Source organism: Cryptomeria japonica, chromosome 8 (assembly GCF_030272615.1).
Source record: "Cryptomeria japonica chromosome 8, Sugi_1.0, whole genome shotgun sequence".
NCBI lineage: Eukaryota > Viridiplantae > Streptophyta > Pinopsida > Cupressales > Cupressaceae > Cryptomeria > Cryptomeria japonica.
In genome coordinates, this window is record NC_081412.1 from 447,222,176 (window position 1) to 447,246,885 (window position 24,710).

Here is a 24,710-nt window from a genome sequence, read left to right on the forward strand (position 1 = left end):
ACCTCATGCACTGCAAAAATGTATGCAAAGAATAGGCCAGAACCTTCCCTAGTTGACCTTTCAGACCTCTTCAGCGTACCCATTGCACACCAAGGTGCAATTTCTAGTTATTTGTAAGAATTGTGTAATCTGTTAATCTCACTTTGTAATTGGACTTGAAATAAGTCTCAATTTTGTAAAAGGAGTAGCGATTTCATAATAAAGTTCTCTTTTCAGAATTCAGTCAGCTGTTATATTAATTTGAAATCAAAGTATTAAAAAAATTAAGTTGACATGACAAAGTGCAAGCATTCTATATTGTTGGATGCCTCATCGGAATCACATTCCTGGTTTAGAATTGGATTTTCCTTCCTTCAGGGTCTATTTCCACTAGCGTACTTTGTAACATTCCTTTGTATTCTACTATAGCTGTTTTGTATGTTCCATAAATTTGTTTTCCTGTTACATTGAAACAATGATTGCCTTAGCCAAGATTGGAATGCTAGACATAAGGAGGAGGGGCTCTAAACTGACGGGTATAGGGATTTGGTCAAATTGGGCATGTATTCCATGTTTAGGTTCTTATGGGATTAATGTTTTTGATTTGCATATGCACAACTCTGGTTTAGAAGGTACTTATACAAAAATATAGATCATGTATTGGCATTGGTTCATAGTTTCTATTTTGAATTGAATATCAATTACAAATATCTTGTTCGTACAATTATCAACATTAGACCAATACAGGCTCTTTAGACACAAACACACATTAGAAATCACCTATGGAAGACTAAGAGTCACTACTCAAAATCCACTTTTATTTAGAAGCCACCTCCTATGGAAGACCAAGAGTCACAACTTAGAATTCCACTTTAGATGCCCCTATGAGGAATCAAACTCGGGTCTCCACAGTGAGAATCCAACATTTAACTTATTATGCTCAACCCCTTGGACAATCATAGTTTTTCTTTTACACAATTTTTTTTATTTAAACGAAGGGCATGCTCTGATGATGCAGAAGGCTAATTTTTCTGGCTACTGTATTATAGGCATTATCTTCTAATCATCAATATTTGTACAGTTTCCTGAAGAGCTTTATGTCAATAGGGATTTCAACTAAAACATCTTTGGCTGCAGAACTTGTATATGGGTTTTGTGTAGGTTCTGTATTAGCCAATTTGTACCGCAGTGGTTCATAATTTATCACCTTGGTACTATTGATGCTATTTGAGCTATATTTATATACTTTCTTCCAATTTCAAAAATAAAATCATCCCTGGCCTTTTTTTTCACACCAAAATGTGAATTATTTTCCCCTTTTATATTCTTTCATTACATCATCTTCTATATATTTCTTTTTCTTGCCTCCTATCCTTAAACCTATCTGTTTTGTTTGTTCTCCTTTGTGATTGCTTTCGTCTTGCTACCACTACATATTGTGTTCACTATTGTAAGATTGTTTTAGATGGATAGAGAGAGGGGAGGGATAGGGAGGATGAGATTTAGATTATGATAGTGTCTGTTGATTTTGATTATATTTGGGTGATGCAGGTATGGGGTTTAAGATATGAATGGGATTTGGTGATGATAGCAGCTGATGGTTTTGAACTTGCATTGGTTTTCTCTGTTGCCTTCCAACGCCTTTCAAAGAAAGGAATGTAGAGATATCAAATTTTCCATCATTGGATCTGCTCATTACCCTTACAAGTGCACTGGAACTCAAGGCCATTATTTAAATCGCAACCCTTGTCATTGAAATCACCTTCTCAATGTCTATGTCAATCTGGATTAACTTTGAATCTTTGTGCCAGTCACTTGTATCTAGTGCCTATTATAACCAACATCATATCAATCACTGATTGCACCCTGAACTTTCCCCTGAGCCTATTGCTGATTAATATTAAACTACAAATCTGCCTTTCCATGTTCACAAGACTTGTTGTGTATTCATAACAATGTTCGAACAATATTAAGCTTAAGTGCTGCCTCTGCTTGCGCGCCACATATATGAATTCATACGTTTTCAAATATTGAAGAAACAGTGCATTTCCTCAATGCCTTTCCTTTCCCTCGCTTGGCCTTTGAAAGTGCAAGACCATGATCTCCTAATATTCTGCAAGCAATTACCTTGTCATAGCAATTGTTTGCATGAATAATCGGCACTATCTCTGGTTGCTGGAAACCAAGTTAAGCAGTTCTCAATTTTCAACAGTTAGATTCCACAAAACTTGTAAATCAGTCTGTCCTGAGTTTGCTATGATCTTAACAGCCCAAACAATTTTTTACTGATGTGTTCTTCCCATCTATTTTCTTCCATGCCCTTGGTCCTCAGTGACAAGTTCTATTGAAGTTTTTTGTCATCAAGAATGAAAAATATCAGTTGTAGCTGATGAAGTGATAATAAGTTTACAATGAGTGTCTGCCATGATCATGGCGGATGATGAACTGACAAAAATATTGCATTCTGCTCTTTGGCTGCCTTAGATCTGGAGCCCCAGTCCTTACTTCCCGAAATGCATATCTCACTTTGCTGAGCTTGGGTGACTTCTAAATCCAGTTAGCCTCCTGTTCCTGTGTTTTAGAGTTCTTATTTTCATGACCTCTCACAGCTTTATGTAAATCCTTTTCATAATCATCCAAATCATTGTCTATTATGCCCACCGATCCCTCTTCCTCCTAATATTCTACCCAATGCCGCTGGTATTTGTAGATTTTCTTTTGCAGGATTCTTTGGAAACCATCTCTACGGATTTTGTTCTTTTAATGCTAGTCATCCTCAATATTCCCTGTGGGCAGAAGAGGGTCTCACTATTGCTGTGCTCCAGAAGTCCAAGGGTTGACAGCATAAATGTCTGCTCATCCATACCCCTTCAATACAGTCAAATTCTAAAGAGGATGGTGGAAGCAGATGGAAAGGTTGCCTCCTTTCTTGGTGGATTGTTCCTACAACATCATGGACACAGATCTCAATGTGTTTGTTCTGGTTTTGAAGGATCTGTTCCTTCATTTCTTCACATCTTTAGCATCTTTAATATGGAATTCAGCCTTTGAATTGGGAATGCAAACATCTTTTGAGTTCTCTGGAAGTTGCTGTAGAGGGTTTACTTTGGATTGCAATGACTCTTTGCTGAAAAATGGGGATGTTGTTTTTCCAGTCAATAAATTTTCTTTTGCTCCCAAAAATAGGCATATCCATTTTTGGTTAAGGGTTTTATATAGCATTAAAATCACTATCTTGGCTTCTTCTAGCAATCTCTGTTTACTCCTGTGTTTTATTTGAATATCCAGATGTAAATGGTAAAGTCCCAATCAGTCCTCAATGTTTAGAAACTTCGCCTTTTTCAGTTTTGTTGGCTGAATCCTCTATTTTTATTTGGATAGCATCAAGGGTGGCTAGATTTTATGATTGCCTTTAGAATAAATGTAATGATTTCATTTTGATTTTGAAAAAATTGTCGAAGTATCAGAAAGTAATCAGTCCAGTTTTCTCTGATATCTCCTAAAACTCACGTAAACTCTTTAAAAACCTTTATCATTTGCATTTCATATTAAAATCTGAACAAGGGCTCCTTTCTCTGGTGTACTCTTAGTCATAGGGTTCACTGACTTTCAAGGGAGAAATTTGAAATCCACTGAACATTGTGAAAATCTTAAAAAATCGTTTAAGTTTGCCCAAATTTCATACGCAAAAGGGCCTGAAGGTTGTTTATTAAATTATATTATAAAAGCACATTTTCAGATTTTTCATCTGTTCATTCAAAATCTTGGAAATTGCATCCATCACGATCACATCCCCTCAATTCGGTATCGTGACTAGGACCTAGGTTTCCCATCCTATATGTAAATCAATGGATTTTCTTATTCCCGCCTGATGAATTAAAATTCGATACCCCTATAGAACGCTTTTATGTTTTTTTTCTTTATACATGTAATTATTACATTATATTGACCATTAATACTTAAAGACTAAGATATTATTCTAATACCCTCCCTTAATGGTCAATCTATCAACTACACCAAGCTGCCCCTAAATTTTACAAACTTGTCTGGGTTCAGAGACTTGGTGAGGATATCTGCAGTCTGATCCGCAGTTGGAACATACCTGCAACTTAATTGAGTCGTCTTCAACAAGCTTCCAAATAAAATGACAATGAGTTTCCACATGCTTGGTTCTATCATGGAAGACGAGATTCTTGGCAAGTTTGAGAACTCCCTGATTCTCATAGAACAAGGGAGTCGGACCTGCTTGAGATATTTGCATATCTGCAAGCATCCGACGAAGCTAAACTGCCTCACAAGTTGCTTTAACCGCTCCTCGATATTCTGCTTCTGTCGAGGAGAGCGCCATTGCCCGCTGCTTTTTTACTAGTCCATGTGATTGCAACAGATCCCAAACTAAACACATACCCAAATGTTGATTTCTTGTCATCAACTGAACTTGCCCAATCTGAATATGTGAAACCACTGAGTCTAGGATCTTGACTCCCAGTGTAAAGAAGTCCATAATCAGAAGTGCCCTTCACATAATGCAGCACATGCTTCGCTACTACCCAATAACCAACCTTGGGGGCTGTCATGAAGCGTGAAATGTAGCTCACTGAACAACTGAGATCAAGTCTAGTGGTAGTGAGATAGATGAGACTGCCCACTAGTTGTTTGAATGTTGTTTCATCTACAAGAGAGAATCAGACTTGGCTGACAACTTCAGTCCTGTCTCCATAGGTGTGGAAGCAGGTTTACAATCCTGCATTCAAAACTTGTGAAGCAAGTTCTTGGCATACTTAGATTGAGAAATAAAAATGCTACCATCAGTCTGCCAAACCTCAACACTTAAACAATAATGGAGAAGCCCCAAATCTGTCATGTCAAAAGCCTTGCACATGTCTTATTTGATTTCTGCAATCAAATGTGCTGAACTACCAGTAATGCTCAAGTCATCAACATAGACAACAAGAAAGAGAACATCATCACCAGAGTGTTTGATATATAGATTAGTGTCAGAGGGGCTACGTTGAAAACCATGAGCAACCAAGTACTGATCAATCTTGATGTACCACGCTCGAGGAGCCTGTTTGAGTCCATAGAGTGCTTTCAAGAGTCTACATACTTGATGTTCTTTGCCGATAACCTTGAAACCAAGAGGCTACGTCATGTAGACTTCTTCCTGCAACTCATCGTTGAGGAAGGCACTCTTAACATCCATTTGATGGACTTTCCATCCAAACTGAGCTGCAATAGCGAGAAGAAGAGGTATTGTACTCATCTTGGGAGTAGGATCAAAAGTCTCCTCATAATCAATGCCCTTCTGTTGTGTGAATCCTCGAGCAACCAATCTGGCCTTGTATTTATCTAAGGTACCATTTGCATGATACTTGACCTTATACACCCATTTGTAGCTAATGGGATTTTTCCTTGGAGGTAGATCAGAGAGAACTCGGGTGTTGTTCTTCAAAAACGCTTTGGTATTCTGTGTCCATTGACTATTCCCACTCTGGAATCCCTTTTGTCTCTGCATATGTCTAAGGCTCATAAATATCATGAATGTTGGCCATGAGAGCAAAGTTGATTGTATTTTGCTGCTTGCTCTTAGTTTTGGAAGATCTACCCTCAATGAGCTCATCATGATGAAGATCACTGATGGTCTTAGCCCACCATTTAGGCCGAAGAGTAGAAGTGGCAACATCAGATGCAGGAGGAATAATTGGAACTGGAGGTGGAAGATTAGTATCACCCGGAGGAAATTCAGGTAGTGCATCATCAAATTCAGAATCTGCACCATCCCTCCCATCAGTTAAACCAAATTGAAGACGAACATCTAGATCAGAAACCTTCAAAGGTCGATCTTTAGAATTCTGCTCAGAAGAGGAAAGCTGAAATGGTCCTCGTTCTTCATCAAAGACAACATCACGACTGAAGATGAGACGATCAGTGTCTACATCAATCAGTTGGTAAGCCTTGTGGTTATCACTGTACCCTGTGAACATAAGCTTTTGACTCTTGGAATCCAACTTGGAACGCTTTTCATCTGGAATCCATACATATGCTAAAGAGCCAAAAACTTTTAGATGATTGATCTTGGGTTTGTGACCAGCCTAGGCTTCCTCAGGACTCTTCCCCTTAACATGTGTGGGAGACCGATTAAGGAGATAGATTGTAGTGTATACTGCTTCTGCTCAATACTGTGTTCCAACATAGACCTAGCCATTTCTGTAATGGTGCGGTTGCGACGTTCTACAACAGCATTTTGTTGAGGGGTGTATGGTGTGGTTAATTGACGTTTTATGCCATGTGTATCGTAGAAAATGGAGAAAGCAGTAGAACAAAACTTCCCCCCCATTATTAGACAGGAAATACAGGAAACACATCTGATTTCTGTCTAAGAAAGTACACCCACATTTTACAACTGAAATCATCAACAAAAAGCAAGAAATACTTGCACCCAGTAACAAAAGGTGTATTCATTGGACCACATACATCAGCATGGACCAACTGTAGTACCTTAGAGGGTTGCCATGAGTCATCCTTGAACGGTTTCCTGTGCTGCTTCCCAGATTGACAATCTTCACAAACTCGCTGATTCTGAGTTTGAATTTCAAGTAGGCTATGTACTAAATCTTCCCGAACAAGCTGAGCAAGGTAGTGAATATTTAGGTGACCATATCGCTGGTGCCAGGGACTGTTGATAGAAGATGATTTTGCTGCGAAGGCATGGTCAAGAGAATCACCTGTTTCCACAAGTCTGTAAAGACCATGATCCTCAATGCCAACAACTACAGTAGTGCGTGTCGCACGATCAACAATCAAACACTTATGTGCATTAAATATCACATCAAGCTGAGGAGTGTAGCATAATGTGGCTTACGGAGAGAAGGTTCAGTTCCATGCCAAGAATGTAGTATACGTTGAGGAATATGAGATTCCTCCCACCAGACTGTATTTGAACGGTTGCCCTTATTGACAATAGTAGACCCTTCACCTCCTCCAAAAATGACTGAATCGGTGTAAGGAGAGAAGTTTATGAACCTATCACGCCCGTGAGTGAAATGCCGAGAAGCACTAGAATCTATATACCAGGCAAAAGACTTCACATGAACTGCAAGTCTTTTAGCCATGAAGGCGTAAAGGCAGACTCTTTTTGCTTTGTATGCTCAGCAACATTGGCTTTAGGCTGAGACCCTCGTTGCTTCCGCTGTTCGGAAGCCAAACGATTGCAACAATCCTTGATCACGTGGCCATATTTATGACAATAGTTGCATTGAACCTTCTTCTTCTTTGAACCATCCTGAGACTGATTGGAGCCCTTTTGCTGAGATGATTGAGATTTGGCTTTATCCCTGTGAAAGGATTTGGCTGCAAAGGCTCGCTATGAGGAGGACGAAGTGGCACTGCTACCAAACTATTGTTTCCAACGATCTTGCTGTAGAAGTTTGGTGCACAACTCTAGAAATTTCAGATCAACATTTGTTGAAGTAATGTTGAGAGTTTCTATGAAGTGCTCATAGGATTTAGGTAGATTTTTCAGGGTTATTACTACCGTATCCTCTTCCTCCATTTTCCAACCAATAGTTTCAAGCTGATCTCGAGTGCCCTTAATCTTCGTGAGATTCTCCTGTAAGGACATATGTTCATCCGTCATGATGGAGAACAACTGGTTCTAAGATGTTTTTCTAATAGTAATTAAGAATTATCGGGAAATTTTGGCTACTAAAAGAGGGCCCTTATTTTCTGTTTTTTTAATAAAATTTAATATATTAAGATGCATTGATATTGTTTTATTTTGTTTTTATCCTTGTCAATATATTGAATGTTGGACTTTTTTTTAAGCAAATTGCTACCTAGGGGTAGCGACTGTTGTATTGATTCAGAAGAAAAGATTACATATCAGCCACAGAGAGAGAACAACGGGGACCTGATGGCCTCAATGACCTCCTGAGATCTCTCAATCTGCTCAGGAGGGAACATGCTCCCAATTACAGTCATCATATGTTCATAAGTTTCCAAATTGTTCCTACTTAAGCCATCTCTCAATACCATAACGGTGTCATACTTGTCACTGTTCATTTTCAGTTCTTCAATGCTGAAAGCATCTGCCACCAGGCCTTTAAAGGCTGTAGTATGAATATTATACATTAAAATTTAATATTTTAAAATAATGTTATATATATTTAATATATTTATTAAAGTTTAATATATATAGTAATTTTGTGGATTATTTAATTATATTAGTCAAATTTAATGTTGATTCTTTTTTCTGATTTTTTTCCCTTGCCAAACTTCATCTGAATTTTATTGTTCCCAAACACGAATTCAAATTCGAACCTTGTGATTGAGGGTGTACTTGCTCTCAGTGAGCTTTCATGGAGATCAATGCCCGAATACTATGGCTGCATGGGAGTCTGAAACTCCTCTTGAAGAAATTCAACAACATGCAAACCACTGCCGATGACTCCCCTAACTAATCAAGTGTCTGTGCTCCAATACCCTTGAGCATCATTTGTACCTGTCTGCGGACAGTTAATTTTGCAGGACAATCTGAATGATATGTAAGAATTCCCCTTTAAACTTGTAAACTACTTTTTAATCACATCCATTGGGAATTGTCTTGTAGCCATGATCAAATTGGGTTGATATAACACATTCCATTATCTGTCTTTTGAATTTGGAAATGAGAAAGCAGGTTCCTTCTGAAATAAGGTACATGCGTGATTCCTATGACAAACCCATTGAGTTCTAATCATTCAAATTCTTTTGTGTCAACACAGTTTAATTCCTTTCACATATTCTTTATTCTCAACGAATTTCAAGAACATTATCCTTCTCCACTTTCACACTTAAATTTCAAATGGAAATTTTCCATTTAAATGTAAAGAAACATATAATTTATTCACTTGATAAAATTTGAGTGGATTTTCAGTTTCTTGCCTGTTGACAGCCTCATTTATATAGTTATCAAAATAATTGATGAAATATTTAACCCGTGTTCAGACATTAGTCATGCACTATTGAGTTTACAGCCCTATGCTGTTTGTTTTAAAGGTTTAGTATTTAATTTGCCAGCAATCCCTAGAGTTTGTTAAACATTAAGGGACCTTTATTAACATTTTCAATGATAATTTGTGAGATTCAACATGTCAAAAATACGTAATAAGCTCAATTATTGTTGTCATAAAAGGCCCTTTGTAATACCTCTAACCAACTACTATTCCACATTGCCTCTGGAAAGAACATACAAGGCTTCAAATTGTTGAATTGAAATGCTAAGAAAAATAAAAAATAAGTTCACCATCAACATGTGCATTGCAATGGTGTGAGGCACTTTAAAGGCTCCTAAGTAACACAAGATAATGAAATATTATAAATATTTGAGCCTTTATACAAAGACTACAATCACTTCCTCCTATGCTGGACAGGCTTTATTTTGGGGATGAGCTTTGCAAATTATAGCATGATTTGCAAAAGGTGCAGTACCAACAAACAAGAGCAGCAAAAAATGGGATACCTCTCAGAATTTAAATGAAGATCCCAAAAGATTGACCCTTTAAAAAATTTCTTATATGTTTTGAATTACAGTCCTCCAAAGGTTTTATTATCTGTACAGATATCAACAAGAGGGTCACAATTTACTTATGTTCTAAAAAACAGCCAAAAATGTGAGACTGATGTCAAAAGTTGGAAAAATTGTGACACCACAAAGAACCACAGCAAAAAAGAACACCTTTAATAATTAAATCACCTTTAAAATAATTAAATTAATTTTGTAGCTTGTTTTTAAGCTTGGTTTCCCAAACTGAGAAAACTTAATAAAATTCAGTAAATACAACTTTATTTAAAAAAAATTAAAATTGTCAAACCCTCAAGTAGAAATATGAACAAAAGTGTTACAGTCTTTCTAAGTTCTAAAAGAATAGCTAAAATATGAGTCTAATACCAAAGGTTAGAAAAATTGTGACACGTCAAAAAACCAGAGAAAAATCACCTTTAAAATAATCTTTTCAGTTTCTTGTTAACTATAGACATTCCTCCAAACTGAGAAAATTTTAAAAAATCATAGAATATGGTTTTAAAATTATTTATCCTTTTGTACTTAAAACTTTCAAGTTCTCAAGGGTCATGATTTCAAAATCCAAGCCCTGGCCAAGTGTGGGTTGGAGTGGAGTGGGCTGGAGTCCTGGTGTGGCTGTGGCATTTTAAAGGTGTTGTTGGCGTACATTGCAGCAACAAAGACTTCGAAATGTATTCCTTCATCTTGGTCCAGAGGGTCTCCAACTTGACTTGCCTCTGCAAATCAGGTTGCAACATCTGCAACCAGGGGCACAATCTCTAGTGGGAGCATACTGTTTGCAAAATGGTCTCTATGTTACAGGTCAACAGTCTAGGGGCTGTGTGGGGCCCAGTAAAGCATTATCTGTCTTGGATGTAGTGTGATAAATTTCACAGAGGTGGTTGAAAAAGTTGACTTCTTATGATGATAGGTCACCAATATGTGGTAGCATTTGTCGCTTCAACTTACAGAGCTGTTTCATTGTACAAAATAGTCAATATTGTTGTAGCACGCTAGCATTTGTTTTGCATCTTTGAATAACTTTGAAACAGTTTGCTTAGCTTTTTGTTTTCAAACGGGTTCAGTAAATAAATCAACACAGTTGTCTTTTAAGTAATATGATGAACACAATACACTGCACTTCTTTTGATCTTCTATTTATATGGAATGGTCATGCACTGTAATGTTGATAGGTTATTTTGAACATTGTTTTATGTTCCTTGTTTTCAGTCTTCTCAATCAACTGGCTTCTCACATTGCAGTGTAGCAGCTTTATATTGTGTTTGAACCAGCTTCTCACATTGCACTTGTAGATTAGAAAACTGGTTTGAACCTATGTTACAGGGTTCGGCAGAACCCCCCCCCCCCACTTGGTACTTTTATAGCTTTGGTTTAGGGCTGGGATGACCTAGGGTTCACCCATGGTGTCTTGGGCGAACCCATAGGCCACCCAAAAGAAAACACAAAAAACCAACATTTTTAAAACATATTAGAAACACAAAATAGGCAAAATACTTAATTTTGCTTGTCAGTGATAAAATTGTGAAAATGATGTGCCCCTAGACACCCAACAGGGGTGCTACCCCTTGATCTCTTTGGGGGCATTGCCTCTCAACCCCATTGGGGTCTCCAATCCTAGATACCTACTATTTGCCATTCCCAAATCTAGGCCCTTGATTCCCTCATCCTCGGGACCTTTCTCCACATCTTTTTGCCCCTTGTCTTAAGACTTTGTGGAATATAGCTTATTTGGCCTAGAGTTAAACAATTCTATAGGAGTTTAGTTCTTCAACCAAGAGAGATTGGAGCACATACTCCTTTATACACTCAATTAAGTGCAGCCGGTTGGGTTCAAAAGATGCTGGTGTTTTGGTCTTTGTGCACTCCAACTTTCATCTCTTGTCACGTAAGAAACCTGATTACAATTAGACTATTAGTAGATGATGAGCACTTGGGATCTAGCTCCTAAGTGTGGTGACTTAGATGCTATTGTTGCACAGCTTGCTAAAATCTCTATAGATGAGGTAGCATCTACATATGATGTGGCTAGTCGAAGTGGCTGATTGTGGTTCAAATAATGCTCAAGTGAATGTTGACTTTGATGGTCTCAATGAAGAGCAATATGAAGATTATTGAATATTGATTGTAATTTTCATTGTGTATTGATATATGACAAATCATTGAATTATGAATTTAAGAGGTTTTTTTTTGGCAAATTATGAGGTATTTAAATATTTTGTTTATTGGCAATTATGAGTATCACTGTTTTTTATAATTTATATATATGTAAAATTATTAAGTATTTATATATGAACCCACATTGGCATGTACTAGGAAGAACAACTTAGGTTTGAACTTTATAATTAAGCATTACTTGACTCCACATTTTTGTTAAAATGCTAAATTCTTTACATTATGGACGAGGCAAATGATAGAAGTCTATAATTATTTCATTGGAGTTACTTACAATATTGCCATTTGAACCATTTTTTGAATACTGATCCATAAACTTCTTTACCCCCTAACTGCCCAAACCAGTATATTACATTAACTTATTATAATTGCACATGATGATAAACACCTTATATACTAATATTTATTTACAAACCTTTGTTTACCAACTATGACTTAGTAACCATTGATGTCATATTTCCAACATTTTCCATTATTACATCATTCCGGAATCCGAACAAAGGTAGGAGCATTGGTAGCTGCACTAGGGTAAATACAACAGCTGAAATATCACACACCATCAAAGACATATCTGACTGAACATATCAGTGGGAATGCCCTTAGTATCCATCAATATCTTTAAATCAATACATATTCCCAAGCCACGAGTACAACACTTTGCACTAGACTTGAGACATACTTTGCATCCATATGGACACCACTCCACTTTTGAGTTGAGATATACTCCCACACAGGTACAAATCCATGTATCATATCTCCCTTCAAATGAACAAAGGTAACATATCACCTTACACATGAACATATCACCTTAGAGATGTATAGACCCTTGCTTGATGCAAAAGGGTAGTCAATATGAAGATGTTGTGCTTCTCAAGCAATTCTTTCCAACCTCCTCTTTGACCTTCCTTAGATTTTATCTGCCTGATGCGATACTGGTACAATTTATATCTTCAATAGCACAGGTGTTGGGGTATTGGTCTAAACAAAAATTGCACCCATTATGATAAAATTTTCCAAATATGGGTAAGATGTCTCCAGAACCGAAAAATAACATCACCAGTGTTGCTGGTAGGTGCTAAAACCTCTATTTTGACTAGCCATGTGCCTATGCTGTAGAAATATTGTGCACAGGTTCATGTACCAGAATGTTATGCAAAGCATCATATTTCATCACTTTTTCCAGAATATATAACCATAAACGACTCTAAAGTATGTTGTGTAAATGTACATAACAGTGGACTGTTATCAGACATTACTATGCAAAGAATGCTGTAGAAATATTGTGCACAGGATCACGTACCTGAATGTCTTAATGTCTTAAACATGGATATGACAGAGAGTTCCTTACTTGCTGTGAGTTCAATCTGCTCTCTTCGATGTTCTTCCTCCTTTGATTCTTATTCCTTCAGGTTTTAGTGCAGATTCATTCTCTGTCTGTAACTTCATAACAGTTCTGATCTGATCTGGTCGATGGTGATCCCACTATCCTTTCCTTTATATCTCTCAATGTGAGGGAGGGGTCACACCTCTTCATCATGTATGCCCTTTGGCAAGAGACACGCCCTTTCACTATTGGCAACTCGTCTTTATTTCTGCCCTTTGAAAGGGATACAACCTTTCACAATCAGATCTGCACTTCTTATTTAAATCATATCTGCATATCGGATTCCCAAATTATCTTCCCTTCATAAGAGTTCTCCTCCCTTTTATATCTCATGTTTGAGGGAGGCACACCTTTTCCTTCCATGTCTTTTGACCCTTCATCAACTTAATTAAATTTTAATTATATTTAGTTATATTCTTTTATATTTTATTTAAATTTTTAATTTTATTATTATGATTTATTATTAAATTCTATTCCAGAGTGGGGACATTACAGTTCTGGTGCTAACAATGAGAAATGATGCTAGAGGCTGCAGAAGTGGCTTGCAAGAGGCTGATGAAGAGAAACCAATATGATACAGAAGATGTTAATAGCTGAAAGTGACATACAAAAGGCTGATGCATAGGAAACAAGTTGTTGCAGCAGATGTTGGAAGTTGCAAGCAACTTGTAGGTGACTATCGACTAGAAGCCAAGAAAGTAGAATATTACCTAAAATTAGTGCTCAAAGATGCTACTAAAAAATTTAAAATTGCAACCTAGACAGAAAAAATCGCTGTTGCTCTGACCAATTCTTAGGGCATTAGAGGCAATTGGACAGTAGCATCTTTCCTCGTTTGGTGTGGAGAGTATCCATTGTCCACTATGTCCCACCATCCATTGAGTCCCAACCTTCAATCCTCCTTAGTTTTGCTTCCTTCGTTTTTTGTCCTTTCCGCCTTTTGGGGGTCACATAGTTTGGTTTGAATATTTTAATTACAGACTAGGATATAGTGAGAATTTCTGATGAAAGAAATTGATCTTCCTCATTGTATTTGAAATCATTGAAATCATGCTCCTGCTCTCCAAAGAAAGCTTGAAGAAAAAGAGCCTTGTCATCTGGAGACTGCCCCACATCTTTTTCATCTCGAAAATTCAAATTTGTGAAAAGATCCTTGTTGTTAGAAATCCTCAGGGTTCAAAAGCTTGAGGAGCTGGTTCAGTTATTGGTTCCATGGGCAACTGCTATGATGAGCCTGAGGCTGAGATTGTGGAAGAGTCGACTACTCAAAAAACTGGCCATTGTCATGCCACACAAATTATTTGCTAGGAGAGCAAGACTTCCTCACCTACTTTTTCAGATAAATAGTTTCAAAACATGGGACAGAAGAAGAACAACCTGAAATTTTATGTCCAATCGTATTGCATCAAAAGCACCTAGATGACAATCCTTCAAAATTTGTATATTGAGTCCAAATACTTTGTGGAGAGTGAAGTTTAACAGATTGATAGATTGGTTTGGATATGTCAATTCAGGTTCAAATCCTTACAAATCTGCATTTAAGGTCTATATGCTCCAATTTCCACAAATTTGCCCACTTGATTAATCAATTTAATTTGCAAAATAGTCTCTCAAGACCAAAGGCAGATTGTACAAGTGCACCCTAATTAGAATCTTGGAGATTGTGGTAGTCATTGGATCAAGAATGGAGACGAAGGAGCCATGAACAACAGACCAACTTTACCAAAGAAGCATGGATTGTTTTGCCACACAGTCACAATCTTCAAACGGATAGAACTGTAGTAAAAAGAAACCATTCCAATGCTGCAAGAAGTGTGAAAATCAGACATACTGGCAATAGGTTATGAGCTTGGAAGCAAAAATGATGATTTGACTTTGACTGAGAATAAAATAAACGAACAGCAAAATCTGAGGATGAGACTTGCACCACTAGGAGTGTTCGGAATTAGCTTTCTGATAATTTCTTGTTTGCCCGATTTGGACACCGTACACCCAAGTTATAAATTTTTGAGAAACAGGGTAAATTTAGCCACCTGATAGTCAACAGACATGATCCTTCTGATTTGATTTATGCAAAATTTACTCATTGCATGCAAAAACTAATATATACCCACAATTTTTCGATGCTGCCAACAAAATCTAGAATTTTTAATTCGAACAAGCAGAAAATGTAATTTGGAAAAAAATTTCAACCTGTAGTTAAAATGGTTGCACTGTGCTGTTTTGACAGCTTTTTTTGCAGATCTGCTCACTATCTGCAAAAATCTAACAAACACCCAGAAGGTTTTTTGTGACTATGAACAAATCTCAAAAATTGTTTTTCTTCAAACTAAACTGAGCAAAAGTTATTGGCCAAAATTTCTCGGATCCCTTAGAATTTGGATGGGAAGCTACAGATTTGGTGCTCCAAGCAGACTCGGACTAAGAAACAAAGTACTCATTAGGAGGTTGCTTTTGCAAACGTTTAAAAACCGTAGACTCGCCTTGTCGATATTCTTTATGCTAGAAAAGTTGTTGAGTCGCCTAGGGTAAGAGAGACAAGGTTTTTGACATAGGAGGGATTAGAGGCTGCTGAGGTACCTAGCTTATCAAAGAAAGAGCCCCATGCATTAGTCATCATCAAGCTATGATAGTTCAATGATAGGGAAAGGTTTGGGTTATGAAGTAAGATCAGTCACTTACAAAATTTACTGCAACCTTGAAAGTGGTAAATATTTTTTTTATTCCTTGAAGGTTCGGATATCTCTCAAACGATCGATTGAGCTCACCAGTGGTTCAGCAGTAGGGGTAGGTATCTGTTCGGAAAATAAGAATTCCTTTTGGAGATATGTAAAAACAACCTCTCCTTCATTGCCTTTCTCGAGTTGCTGCTCCCCTTCTATTTCTCCCATGAAATGTTCTGTCATTGCTCTTGCTTGGCATCAAGTCCTTAATGATGGGTAATTTTACTTATCATTATAACATATTACTTTAATGTATTACAACCACACCCAACAATAAAAATTCGACATTTTAAAATTTATTTAGTAATCCATATATATTAACTATGATATATTAAGCATTGATGCATCATTTCCGACAATTTCATTGCACAAATAAGAACGATAGTATTAGATTCTACAAATGACTGATAAATTGTATCAATTTTAGTATTTTAATGCCTAGAGGCAGTCTACAATGGCAGCAAGGGGTGGAGTGAAATGGCGTGATGTGTTAATGTTAACTTTTATCTTTTTTAGGTTAATTTTGACAACCATTCACATGTCAAAAATTAAAATATATTTTATGTTTTTTTATTTTTTGATGATTTTTTGAACAATGGTAAGAATTTTAAAATTTAAATATAAAAAACTAGATGTCAACTATCAAATAAAAAATTTGTATCAAGGAAAAAATATAAAATGTAGATACAATATAATTTAAATATTTTTGTTTTTAGTAGATATAATTCAAAGAGAAATAAAATAATTTCAAGGTAAATAAAATAGTTCTAATTGATATCTCTTGGTATTTCTTTAGATAAGATGATTATTTAAGATATCTATACTATTTATTTTTGTGTAGTGTTCACTCCTAAAATGAGATTCAAACTATCAATCTATCATATATGTGCCATAGCCTTCAAAAATGCATTCATTTTGATCAGAGTTGTTGCTCTATGTGGTTGATGCATCCCACATCAAAATTTCTCTGGTTTACACAATATTTTCTCTTAGATTAACAACATAAACTTCTTTTTCCAAGATTATAATGAGAGGATGTTAATATTTTTTTTTGTGATACAAGTGCAAATAGTATTGGGCAATCAATGCTTATAACTGATCTGGTAGTTGACATCTTTGCAACCAGAACATAAGTTTCCTCATAATCCTCCTTGCTTTTCCTATTGGTAACTTCTTGGCTGATCTAATCTTGTAGATTTCATTATCAATTTATATCGCTTAGGCATTTATGCTAGTTGTAAGTTTTTTGATATGGCCATGTCAGTGTGGTGCTCCCTTTTTCTTTTGGTAATTATATGAGTTTTTGTAATTTCAAACTCAATTTTTTATCCATATACTCTTCATTTTTGAGCTATGAAACTATCGCTTGTCTCGACACTTCTCATTTCTCACTGAATATTGCTTTGGATTCTTTGGCTATATAGCCCATTAGAGCTTTCCTCGTATATAAATACACCTGTGCTATCTTTGGTTCATGTTTGCAACCTCATTTTCCTAATGTCTGAAGGGATTTCCTGCTTACTTGTGTTTACCAACCTCCAAAAGATTATTTGTCTCTGAATCGATAAATTGATAGAATACTGTTAACACTACTCCATCCCACGTACGGAACTAGGTCAGGATACTACATTAGCAGAATCTATTGACTATTGTTTTTATTGGCATTCTTAAAGGACTTAAGTGATGCATTCATTTATGTTTTAGTTGTTGGATTCCTGTAATATTTCTTGCCAGCCTCCACTGACATTTTTCATTACATTTTGCAGCTCTAATGTGCAACCGCCATTCTGGATACCTGTTCATATGGTGAGTCCAGAGCGTCCAACTGAACACACAGTTTTTAATGTAACTGCAGGTAATCATAACCTATCTTCTGTGTTTGCCAAGTGAAATAGGTGCATCTAAAATATTTGTTTTTTTTGTTACCTTACAATTTTTTGTAATTTGTATTGAAGAGATGATATTATAAGTGAAGCCGAGTCGTATTTTTATTCATAACAAATTTTAAAAATTGAGAGAGGCTTAGTCAATTACTGTGTCATCCATCTAGTCCTACCTTTCTTTGTTCATTCGTCCAATTTTCTTGTGTTTCTTGTGAATTGACATTTATATACATGTGGATCTTTTAATCGACATTGTTGCTAGGTGATTGGGTATCTATGAGTGGTACTGAAATCTCCCTTAAACTTTACTTGCATTTGTTATTGCATTCCCCATTTCATTTTAATAAGTGGTCAAGGTTATTCGACATACAATAGTAAATACGTGAGATATTTCCTATGAATTTTTGTTTTGAAAACAAACAATCACAACCATATTTGAGTAGCCTGATTTAACATAATGAAGTTCTAAATCACAATGAAGAGCCCTAAATGGTGAAAAGCTGCTGATATAATATTATGTTTCTATTTTCAGAAGTACTCTTATTACATATTTTTTTGTATGAACTATTGTTAAGGCAGTTTTTATTGCGTTGTGAACTACTTTCACATCGATTTATTGCTTCATGACATTTAAAACTATCTACATTTATTTTGTTATTGTTGAAATGTTTTCCCAGATATTTTTCAAAAGTCAGCATTCTGAATGGACAATGACTCTTGAATTCAAGCAGGATTGAGACAAAGCTTCTTCAGGATGACAAAGAACCAAAAACAAATATCTCTGTAGCAGCATATGTTTTAAAATTTGTGTTGAAGCCTCATGATTACTTATTATATAATCCTCTACCATAGTTCAACAAAACTGGTTGTTTACAGTTATCTTGTAATCAATGCCTATAAGTTATGCATGCATCAAAATGTACAAGAATTTAAGAATTTGAAAGTAAATTTAGCCAAATGTTTTTGTCAAGAAACAAATGCTTTACTATGAATTTTCTTTGTATGAAGTTGTTCAGGTTGGGTATGGCTTTTGTACAGGTATTGGCATTGTTTTGGAGGCTATTTGGTTCTAAACTAGTATCTATTTCTTATTAACTGTTAAGAGTTTCTACTCAATGATCTAGAAGTATTTATATATAAGGAACTTGGAGCAAGTGTATCCGTCAAGCATCCCTAAGTCAGGGCATACTAGATTGTTTCCAGAAGACAGCTCTTTTATGCAGTAATTAATATTCACCTAATTTTCACATAGCTTCATCTATAACACCCTTGATTGATATTTGATGGCATGGATGGACTTCCATATTTATAGAGATATGGTTGTTTATAGTGTTGAACATTTTGTCATTGATGTCAAAGGATGATGATCAAGGTTTTATAAATTTTGGAGGATTACTCAAAGTAATAGGGAACTATGCTTCGCTTTCTGAAATAAAATTGGAATGAGATGCTCACCAAGCTGCTGATAATTCATTAGATCTTCATCAGTTAAGTTACTTGGCTGTGTGTTTGAGCTACTTGGTTGTCTGCTTGAGCTGGCTGCTTATCCACTTCACCTGCTTGCTTGTCTATTTTTATGTCATGTCAGATTGACACATCACCAGTGGAATTTTCAATTGTGTGGTGGTCTGAATTTAATAAACCTTCCATGTTCCTGAAAGGCTTCAGTTTTTGGTGGCTTATTTTAGTAAACTCTTTTATCTATTTTTGGGATGGCTTCAGATGTTTTTTATTGCTTTGGTGATATTGGAGAATTGTTTTGTTGAATACACATGTGTTCATTAATGTCTCGCAGCAGTCATAAACTACAAAGGACATGCGATGGTTAATGTAGGCACACAATATTAATAAAAAACGCGTATGATCTAGTGGAGTGAATAAAATTGATGTGTGAAGGGCAACACATAGTGGAATCAGGTGATAGTGGCAGGCAGTCGATTTCTATTCATTAGAAAAGTCAAGCAATTTTAACGGGTGCATGAATGTTGAGTATCATCTTTAGTGCACAACACATCCGCATGAAGTGTAATAAAAATTGGTTGTGCACATGTAATGGAGTGAGGTGCAATACATAAATAGTGTGTGCATTGCAGATAACCGAGCAGAGGAAGGTTGAGTGTTATTGAATTCGATGTATATGTGAAGAAAAGTGATTTTAAATATATTACCAAGTGCTATATAGTCGAGTTATATTAATGATGGAGTGAAGTGTTTTTAATGATATTGGGCTGCATATGGTGGAGGCGACAGTAAGAGTGTTGAATACTATTCAGGAATGCCGACTGTTATATATTAAAAAGCCAAGTGTTTTTAACTAACGTGGGTTGAGTGCTATTTTAGTGGAGCGCAATGTAATCGCGTGAAAAAAGAGGGTACAGAAAAAGGTCTGTGTGTAATATATAATTGAGCTAAGCTCAATACAAAAAGATTATTGTGTGTAGCATACAACCGTGTGAAGTGTAATATAGAAAAGTGTGTAAGCACATCATATAATAAGTGAAGTGTAATTCAAAACAAGGTGTGTAGCATATGATTGTGTTAAATACAATATAGAGGAGGGTGGAGCATAGTTTCTAAGTAGTCGTGCATTAACTTCAGGGCGTGGAGCTTACATTGGAGAGATACATATTGGAGCTGAATACGTGATTATGATAGAGCTGTTTTGAATGTATAATGTGAAGTTCTTTTTAAAAGTTTCAGTATTTTTGAGTATGTAAAAGATTGGAGTAGGTGCTTCAGCTGATTGAAGTTGGTGCATCAAGGAGAGTAGGTGCTCTCAGTGAGTTGGTGCTCACTTGTGTAATCTGGGCTGGTGCCCATTTTGTTAATGAAAACTATTGATCTGCCATGGTTTTTTACCCAAAAGGGTATTTAAGAATAGGTTAGTGCATGATTGAAGGCATGAGATTAGTGATTAGGGAATGACTGGTTCTTCTATGGGGAATTCAATATACCATTACAGTTAGATTAACATAAGGTAGTTCTCAAAGACTTTTTTTGGGTAACTGTGAAGTTCGATTATGCATATGCCACATGTCCTGGTGTACTCTAGTCTGTTGCAACACTATGTAATAACATATAACCAATTGTTGCAGCTATCATATTACTTGTTTGTGCACATAATTTGACCTGTGACTTGGTTTAGTCATTATAGTCTTCTTAAAATATTTGGTAGCAATTCTGAATTTATTTTCAATTGAGTGAACACTGCAGTGTGCCTGGAGTCTGGACTTATATACTTTTGGAATTTAGATATAGAATTATGTAAGTTAGTCTTCATATCCACCCTACAAATTCTTCATTGTATGGTGTAGACTGCATTAATATTTAAACTGTATGTTGTAAATTGCTTCTATTCTCAAATTTTTCAGTGTATGGTGTAGATTGCATTAATATCAATGATTTTCACTTTCAGTATGTTTATGATAAATTTTGAGTAGCTTATTGTTTTACAGTCTACTGCACAGTGTGTCTAATCTGATAGTATGTTACATTTAGTCTGATACATCTGCTTGCTTTGCAGATGCTCCATGCGATTTTGTACAGTTCATTGAGTGGTCACCAATATCATGCTCTCGTGCATTGCTGATTGCTAATTTTAATGGGAGAGTGAATATCTGGAGTCAGCCTACTCAGGCAAGCAATTTATATTACCGACTGGAAATTTTGTTTTGTATCATGGAAGGGAAAAAAAGTTTTTTTTTTCTGATCACCTTGTTTTTCTTATTCCCTGGGTTGGGATTGATGAAATGAATATTTTTTATATTTACATTTTGATAGGTGCTCTTCCATATTAGAAAGTTGTGCGAGAGACGGCAAAATTTCATATTTTTATTTAATTTAGGAGAACGATATGCCTATTTTGTTTCAATTGTCAGGCACAAGAGGATTGTGATTACGTGGTGGAAACATCTATTATTTAATTTAATATGAATATATCTGATCTCTTGATGCAAATACATTTTCTTGAAGTATATACATGGTGATATATATTAGAATTACTGCTGGTTGTGCAGTAGTTGGAAAGTTAGAATCAGAAAATTCTGAATTTAGATTGCTTTTGGCAAGTTTTCCTGAACACAGATATGCGGATTTTCTGGGTTTTGAAATACCTATTGATAGTCTTTCCTTTTGTCATATTGATAAGTGCAAGTTCAATTTGTTTTCAGGTGTTTATTTAAGTGCATTTAGCTGTTTTTTTTTTCTTTATTTGCTTTTTGTCTTACTTTTAGGACTATTGTACTTGTCACTAGAATAGCAATTTCTAGTTTTTTATAAAAATGTTTTATTAATGTCTAGAGGCATTTTACAATTGCAGCAAGGGGTGGAGTGCAATGGTGTGAGTGTGTTAATATTAACTTTTACCTCAAATTTGACAACCATTCACATGTCAAAATATTAATATTGATTATAAATATAATATTTTCAAAATAAACACCATATAAAATAAAATTTACACCTATCAAAATTATAAGTTTTTGATAGATATATAAATAAAAAATAAAAAATGAGATATTTAAAAAAAAAATTCTACCATTTTATAATTACAATATGTAGCAAATATTCTTTTCAAAATTATTAGTAGTGTATAACTAATTCAATAAAAAAAATATTTTATAACATTTTATTTTTAATGATTATTTTGAAGAATGATAAGAAGTTAAAAAATAAAAAAATTGTATTAGGAAATAAAAATCAATTGTTTTTGTTTGTAGTAAAGATAATTTAATGTAAAATAAAATAATTTTGAGGTAAATGCAGTAGTTCCAATTGATATCTCTCGGCATTTCTTTAGATAGATGTATTTAAGTTATCTATGCTAGTTCTAGGGCAGCTGGAAATCTTTTAGGCCTGATTTTGGTGTTTAAGTAATAAAAAAAAAGTAGATTGTGTGGACATTGTTCAGGGGCTATTTATCAACCTTTGTGTGGAGAAAACTTTTGCCTTTTAGAAACTGCCATAAAGTGCTAAAACCACTAATCTTGTTACTATAGAAAACCTCATGTCCTCTAGTAAAACCTTGCGAATAGAGCAAAGGGGATTGGAACCAAAAGATTTGAAGTCAAGTTACAAAAGTGTATATCCCACAAATGCAAACCATTCTAATTAGGATTGCCTTTTGGGAAACTATTGGATAAATTAGGGCTATCAAGTTGCTTCCATGGCTCATTATCTTTTTAAACTTTTATTATCTAATTGATAGCCAAAGATGCACCTCACAAGAACATATCCCACAGCCCCATCCTTCCAAACATTCTAGTCTGAAAATACTACCGAGATGGTATGCCCTTTTTTATTTCCCTTTCAATTTGACAAAAAACCCTTTATAAGCTTGTTCAGCTGATTACTCTTAGGAGAAGGCACCAGATAAAAAATACAAGTAGGAAAAAATACCTTTTGGCAAACTTCAAATGTCCTAGTGAAAGATAGTAGACTACCATTCCATTTTACAATTTTTTTATTAACTATATCCATCATCCAATTCCTCATCTTTTTTAAAAGGGACACAGAGAAAATGGAATATCAATGTACCTAATAATTTGATCGGGACCTAAACTCTTCCAACCAATATTTATCAACCAATTATGGAATTCATTAGACCAGCATGGAATGCTTGATTTATACAATGCAATTTTAGATCCAGAGTTAATACTGTACACATTTAATCCAAAGAAACGGGACTCGAACTCGGACTCGGCAAGGCCGACTCAGACTTGGACTCGGGACTCGGAGTCAGACTCGGATGGACTCGGGACTCGGAGTCAGACTCGATTAGACTCAGGAAAGTGAAAAACTCAAGAAATTTAGAGATTTTTAAAGATTTAAAATTTGTTTCATGCACCCTTTATTGAATACACCTTAAAGACACAATAACATCATCAAACTTGGCTCATTTGATTACATACACAAGTATACATCAATCACATAAGCATAAATGAAAATTGTAGCTGAAGGAAATAACAAACAAAGATATATAAATATTGTCAAATGTTTACAATATTACAAAACTCATGGAATAAAAAATCTATGTCATCATATGATCATCATCAAATGTTCCATACAAATACCAAAGGTAAATACAACTACAAGCCTATGGCTCAGAGGAGCGTGCACCCTCTGGCCCCGACCCCCTATGAAGGCGTTTAAGGTAGGTCTTGGATGATTCGGCAGCCATAGCCGCTCCCCATGACACCATGCCATGCTCACCAACATCGGGAACATCTGTGTCACTATCAGTATCTGCCTCTGAATCTCCTGTCTCTGCTCGTGCTCTCCGCTCCTCCTCTGCCATGGCTACAACCTTAGCCTCTATATCTACCTGGTCAATCCAATCAGTGTCATCATCACTAAAGACAACCCCAGGATCTGTCTCAGTGGTCCACTCTGCATTAGGATCAACCTCATCTAGAATGATAGGAGAGATGTCAGCTAATGCATTCTTTCTCATTCTCAGGCAGAGGTTGTAGTGAACAAAGACGAGATCATTCATCTTCTCCACGGATAATCTATTGCGCCTATTGGAGTGTATGTGCTCAAAAATACTCCAACTGCGCTCACAACCAGATGTGTTGCATGATTGGCTCAAGATGCGAATGGCCAACTTCTGAATATTTGGTGTCATTGGGCCAAAAAAGCTCCACCAATTATCCGAGTTTGAAATGAGAAAAATAAATAAAATCAGTCTCTCTCAAACTCATTTAACAATATACAATAAAACTAAAATTAAGCCTTACAATTCATTTTTATCTGGCATCATAGTTGTCCTACTTTCTTTGGCGATAGGACGAGAGAAGGTCTCCCCTTGTGCATTTGAGAACAACTGTAGCTCTCGAATAAGCTCTGTCTGAGTAGTACCAGCAGGTGCCATCTTCTCCATGATTGAGTATAGCCCATTAAGGACCTCCACATCAGCCTTGAAAGTAGGGCTAAAATGGAATGCCGGATTCAGGTAATAAGCTGTTGCATGGATGGGCCTATGAAGCTGATGATGCCATCTCCTATCAATG

At 35.8% G+C, this 24,710-nt stretch overlaps 1 protein-coding gene across 4 annotated transcripts in view; it reads left to right on the forward strand.

The window, feature by feature from the left end:
* The window catches only part of LOC131052566 (mediator of RNA polymerase II transcription subunit 16), a 133,601-nt gene that overhangs the window by 23,278 nt on the left and 85,613 nt on the right, over nucleotides 1–24,710 (forward strand). For 3 of the 4 annotated variants that reach the window (XM_057987153.2, XM_057987168.2, XM_057987159.2), the window contains exons 3-4: nucleotides 17,587–17,675; nucleotides 21,227–21,339. In XM_057987153.2, the coding sequence (XP_057843136.1) occupies nucleotides 17,587–17,675; nucleotides 21,227–21,339 (202 nt within the window). Of the gene's footprint in view, nucleotides 1–17,586; nucleotides 17,676–21,226; nucleotides 21,340–24,710 lie in introns of those variants that run through there. The other variant, XM_057987175.2, reaches the window with a different exon arrangement.